The sequence below is a fragment of the Chaetura pelagica genome, unplaced genomic scaffold (genome assembly GCF_000747805.2).
Source record: "Chaetura pelagica isolate M959 unplaced genomic scaffold, ChaPel_1.0 scaffold90, whole genome shotgun sequence".
NCBI lineage: Eukaryota > Metazoa > Chordata > Aves > Apodiformes > Apodidae > Chaetura > Chaetura pelagica.
The window spans coordinates 8,676,832-8,682,492 of record NW_009953496.1 but is presented as its reverse complement, the minus strand read 5'-3'; the positions used below and the strand labels follow the sequence as shown (position 1 = coordinate 8,682,492).

Here is a 5,661-nt window from a genome sequence, read left to right as displayed (position 1 = left end):
AGTCCCGCGCCCCGCCTGTCCCGCTCCCGCCGAGCCCGCGCCCAGCCCCGCTCCCGCCTCTCCTGCTCCAGGCACCGCGGGCCGCGCAGGAGGACGAGCCGCTGCTGCGGGAAAACCCCCGCCGCTTCGTCATCTTCCCCATCCAGTACCACGACATCTGGCAGATGTACAAGAAGGCCGAAGCGTCCTTCTGGACGGCGGAGGAGGTGAGGGGGGGGCGGGCAGCCCTGGGGCAGCGCCCGGGCCTCACACCGAACCCCCCACACCCCGTCTCTTTGCAACCATCTCATCTCTTTTTTGCGATGTCTCAGGTGGACCTTTCCAAGGATATCCAGCACTGGGAGTCTCTGAAGCCCGAGGAGAAATACTTCATTTCTCACGTCCTCGCCTTCTTTGCTGCCAGCGACGGCATCGTCAATGAAAACCTGGTGTGTAGGGGCAGCCTCGGCAGGAACATCACTCTGTGAAGTGAAGCCAACAGATAATAACTATGCTTTTGATTCCTCAAGCTTGTTAGATGTGTGAGGGTGGTGAAGCACTGGGACAGGTTGTCCAGGGAGGCTGGGTGTCCCCTCCCTGAAGTGTTCAAGGGCAGGATGGACAGGGCTTTGGGCACTCTGGTCTAGTGGGAGATGTCTCTGCCCATGCATGGGAGGTGAAAGCAGATGATCCTTAATGTTCCTTCCAGGCCCAAACCGTTCTGTGAAACTGGGGTTTCTTTTATAATCTGAAAGTTAGCCCATTCCCCTACTGGGCACTGAGCACTGCCTTGTAGTTACATTTGTCTGGCTCAGAGCCCTCACTCTGGTTCTACCCTCTCAGTGACTTTCTCTCTAATGGGGGCTAAGTGAAATCAAGATGTTCTCCCATTCACTTGGGACTAAAGAATAACTCGTGACTTGGAGCTGTGAGAGGCTGCTGCTGCTAAGAATCCATGTGTCTGGAATTAATCTGAAGAGAATTCTATGGGTTGAGCAAGGGCTGTTAGTGAGCATCGATGCCTCTAAACTGCAACTTAGTTATATGCAAACACATTTATTTCCTCTAGGTGGAGCGATTCAGTCAAGAAGTACAAATCACAGAAGCTCGTTGTTTCTATGGCTTCCAGATTGCCATGGAAAACATACATTCTGAAATGTACAGTCTTCTCATCGACACCTACATTAAAGATTCTAAAGAGAGGTTTGTATTGCTTGATTATGAAAGATTTTTAATTCTTTAAGAGTTGATATATGAATGATGCATATCAGTCACTCACTTAAAGGTTAATTTTAAGATTTAGACTAAATTTACATGAAATACTGCTGCTGCTTAAGAGCAACTTCAGAAGAACTTTCTTCTCTGAAGGGTATCAGCAAGAACTTCCTTAGATTAAAAGCAAAACTGAAACCATTTCATACTTGAAGAAATGATACTACATAGAAGATGGAGCAGTTAAATAAGGAGGTATTTTAAATTTCAGTAAGCACTAATGGATGACTGCTGCACCTAGTGCAAAGCTGTGTAGGAGAACTTGTCTGAGAATGATACCACTTGTATTGAAATGTCATATTTAAACCCCTGTGCATTTAGTTAACAGCTAGCACTTTAACATGGTATGTGCTGCTGGGACTTTACTCTTCTGCTTGGGGGAGAGGAAAGCTTGTCATGTGTGCCAGAAAGTGGCTTGTGGTCTTGATAAAAAAAGTTATAACTAGAATGTAAAATTGTCATAAGATGAATCAATTCAAGAGTGGTGTCTTAAATCTAAACACAAGTTTTTGAGCAATCGAGACTTGGGGTTATTATGATGTGTTGTCAGACCAACATCCTGTTGAGAGAAAGGTCATGTGGTATTGCAATGCTCTTGGCAGTCTAGAGATACTTAACTGCTGCTACTTTATAGACAGCCAAACATATCATACTCTGAGATCCACAATTCCAGTGAGTGTTTTAGGGACAAACTGCTTACATGAGAGCTTTGGTGCCTTGCTAATGGAGAGTGGGGGCTGGTTAGTCTGGGAAACCTTGTTCCAGTAAAATACTTGATGGAGCAGTAGTCCCCTTGATATTGTAATGGGAATTCCAGTGAATTGGTGCTGATGTGATGGGAAGGTGACTAAAAGGTAGCTGATGGGCACAAATACAGCTAGACTGGAACAGAATAGAATGGGGAAGGAGACTGAGTGAAGGTGTAGAGCACTTTTAAGCAAACAAGACCATCTGTGGCTATGAATATGATATAATATATATGTGATAATTATTATATCATATATAATATGATATAATATAATTGTGCTGATGTCCAATTCTAATGAGCTCTGTAATTCTCAGGGAATTTCTTTTTAATGCCATTGAAACATTACCATGTGTTAAAAAGAAGGCTGACTGGGCAATGCGCTGGATTGGGGACAAGAAAGCAACATATGGTGAGTACATCTATTGGAAGTAAAGTGGAATTTCTTCTGTTAAAAATGATGGAGGAATCACTATTTCTCCAGACTTCACAGGGATTGTTGTCACAGGGAGACTACATGCTCCCTGTGGTAAGACACTGGTATAATTCTGATGATGAAAAAAAAATTCATCTTGGAGATGAGCTACTGACATGAGTCTCTGTGAAATTGTCATTTTGCACGTGATAGCTCATGTGACAATCTTTGTATGCCTGGCTCTGTGATCAACTTTTAAGTTGTCTAGATCTGCACTGGCTATCTCCCTCCAGCAGACATAGTTTGGAGGTTGTAGCTCATCTGCCTTACTGATTCTTTAAGTCTTGATTCAAAGGTGGGATGAGATGGTACAGATCATTCTTTCACTAGTATTAGAACATTCTTTGTAGCTAAAGTTTCTTACTTAATAAAAAATGAGCAGACACTGACTTGAATCATCTGCTAAAATCACTGCTGTCTTTGTGTGCAGCCTTCAAAGAAGGATGGTGTTGGTGGTTACCCTGGGGGAAGGAGCCTTAGCTTTAGGTAGCTGGTAGCTACTCCAGTTGGTTCTTACTCATGTTTAAAAATAACTAGGAGCCTTTACTGTAACTTTTTTTTAAGGACAGGCTATAGCACACATGAGCAGAAACTTCTTAGTTCTTCTTGGAGGAGGATGCTGGTCTATTCACAACTTCTGGGTACTAATCCTGTGAAGTTTTCTGTGTGATATTACTGTCAATCTTTCTTAACAGGAGAACGTGTAGTAGCTTTTGCAGCAGTGGAAGGAATCTTCTTTTCTGGTTCCTTTGCATCAATTTTCTGGCTGAAGAAAAGAGGATTAATGCCTGGGCTCACTTTTTCTAACGAACTCATCAGTAGAGATGAGGTATGAATCAAACTGTAGCAGTTAAAGGTGGAACTGTATGACAGTAGCTCAAAGTAACGGCATTCAATTGGAACCCATCTTTTAAAACAGTATGTTTAGAAACAGGCAGTCTCTAAAACTCACTGAAGTGTGTAAATGTCATGGTGGATAAATTGACTTAGTATTTTACTTCTTCTGAAGTAGTTTTAAGTGTTCTCACCAATCTTTGCACTCAGCATATCTTGCCCTTTTGTAGCAAATGTGGCTGGTACTAGCTGAACTTGCTTATGCTGCCTTCTGGTTAGGCAGAAAGTTGCCTGTAAAGAACATTAAATGGGCAAGGGCAAAGATGGTGCCTAGATATTGGGCTCTTTATTCTGTGCTACCAATACAAGTGACTCTTTTAACTGTGTTCCTGAAATTTTCTGAAACTTGTTTTTCAGGGCTTGCACTGTGACTTTGCCTGCCTCATGTTCAAGCACTTGATACACAAACCGTCAGAGGGGAGAGTAAAGGAAATTATCATGAATGCTGTTATCATAGAGCAGGTAATTCTCTGCTCCTTGTTTAGGAACTTGATTGCAATTATGCAGAAAGCCAGGGAGCTGTTTGGTATAGAATTAACCTAGACAGTTGAATACTGAATACCAGTTGCTGTGCATGAAGTGCTTCCAATATTTGCAGGAATTCTTGACGGAGGCACTGCCTGTGAAGCTGATTGGCATGAACTGCACTTTAATGAAACAGTACATAGAGTTTGTAGCAGACCGGCTCATGTTGGAACTGGGATTTAACAAGGTAAGGCTCTAATACACTGAATCTTTTGTGGGGTAGAGATTTAATATTAAACTTCATTTCCTCCAGAAACTGAAATCCTGCAGTGACTGCAACAACACTGATATAACTTATAAAACCATTTAGCAGCCCTGCTGCTAGATTCTGTTTTGACACCTGTGGAAGGAAAAGCAAAATGATGCTATGGAAAAAGAACTGCTGTCATTCTGTTGACTGCAGCTAAAAGACAGGAACAAATACAGCAGAGAAGGCTTGGGGCAGGTTTTTGTCCAGTACACAGTAGGCCTGCAGTGGGTTTCATTAGATTCCTAGCTGATGTCTAATGCTCACAAGTATTCAAGATGCAAGCACCTGTGGTGACTATCGAATTGCCTTTGCATTTCAGATATACAGAGCGGAGAATCCTTTTGACTTCATGGAAAACATCTCTCTGGAAGGCAAGACCAATTTCTTTGAGAAGCGAGTAGGTGAATATCAGAGGATGGGAGTCATGTCCAAGCCCACAGACAACTCTTTCACCCTGGATGCAGAATTTTAAATTAAGACACCTATGAGTTAATGTGTGTGCTCCTCTGTTTGCAGGGAAACATTGACTATATTGAGTCACAGTGTGACTTGATTCCTGAACTGAAATCCCACTCTTGAGAAATGTGGTGGTATTGGTACTTCTCAGGAGGTTAGTGTAGCTCCAGCATTAAATTCCCTTCTTATTAGACTTTGCCAATGGTGTTAATTTGTAGAATGCTTAGATGTCTCTTACAACATATGTTACTCAATTTTATGAAAGATACAGGCACCTTCATCTGCAAGATGGGAGATGATGGGCAGTGATTACTAGCTTCTGCTGTTCTCCCCATAAACAAAGGAGCAGTTCAGAAATCTTATTTGTAAATTGGCTGAATACTCTGTAGAAACCTCTGGAGGCAACTACATGACCTCACTGCTTTTTTTAGCAGCTTTTAAGTTTACCTTTTTATACTATTGTTTTAATAATATGTACATAAACCTGGCACTTTGAAAATAAACCCCCCTGTCTTGTAATACTTGACTGTTAAAATATAAGTCAATATTTAGACTTTTGCAACCTAATCTTTCATGACTTGTGCTTCCCTCTGGGCATGGAACTTAAAAAAAAAGGGTGCTGTTAGGCAAACTATATTGATTTTGAAATTATAAAAGAATAGGAAGAAAGTTGCTTAGGAAGGTGAACTTCAACTGGATATTCTGGGTATTGAAAAGTAACATGCAGCTGGCTTCTGTATTTAACTTTTTTTAATAACTGAGAACAATATTGTATATAATAGTAATAAAGAGCTGGTTGAACTGAGTGTTGTACTGGTTTCAGTGCTTCAATGGGTAAAGTCGTGTTCCATTTCCTTCTGAATTGTAGACTCTTTAAGGAAATTCAACTTCTGCAGGAAATAGGTGCTTACGTATGTGGTTGGTAGATAGGAAGTAATGTTCAGCTCTGAATTTCAGATCAACTGCACTGAATGTGGTGTTCTAGGGTAAATATAGCTAATTCAGACTTTAAGCAATGTTCTTAGCTTCATCACCACTCAGTTCAGTTCTGGTTTTTAGATGTAA

The 5,661-nt window shown here is 41.6% G+C and overlaps 1 protein-coding gene across 1 annotated transcript; it reads left to right on the top strand.

Annotated features, from left to right (window-relative positions):
* The first annotated feature begins 77 nt into the window (after window positions 1-77).
* RRM2 (ribonucleotide reductase M2) lies at window positions 78-4,889 on the top strand. Its single transcript, XM_009999149.1, has 8 exons — window positions 78-206; window positions 312-428; window positions 1,049-1,182; window positions 2,314-2,408; window positions 3,167-3,300; window positions 3,723-3,827; window positions 3,964-4,077; window positions 4,460-4,889. The coding sequence occupies exons 1-8, from the start codon at window positions 165-167 to the stop codon at window positions 4,610-4,612; spliced, it is 894 nt and encodes a 297-aa protein (XP_009997451.1). The 5' UTR covers window positions 78-164; the 3' UTR covers window positions 4,613-4,889.
* The last annotated feature ends 772 nt before the right edge of the window (window positions 4,890-5,661 follow it).

Excerpts from the sequence above, each read along its gene's own strand:
- RRM2 (XM_009999149.1), top strand. The coding sequence starts at position 165 with ATGTACAAGAAGGCCGAAGCGTCCTTCTGGACGGCGGAGGAG. Across the intron at positions 207-311 it reads CCTTCTGGACGGCGGAGGAG|GTGGACCTTTCCAAGGATAT; the intron begins GTGAGGGGGGGG and ends GCGATGTCTCAG. Across the intron at positions 1,183-2,313 it reads ATTAAAGATTCTAAAGAGAG|GGAATTTCTTTTTAATGCCA; the intron begins GTTTGTATTGCT and ends TGTAATTCTCAG.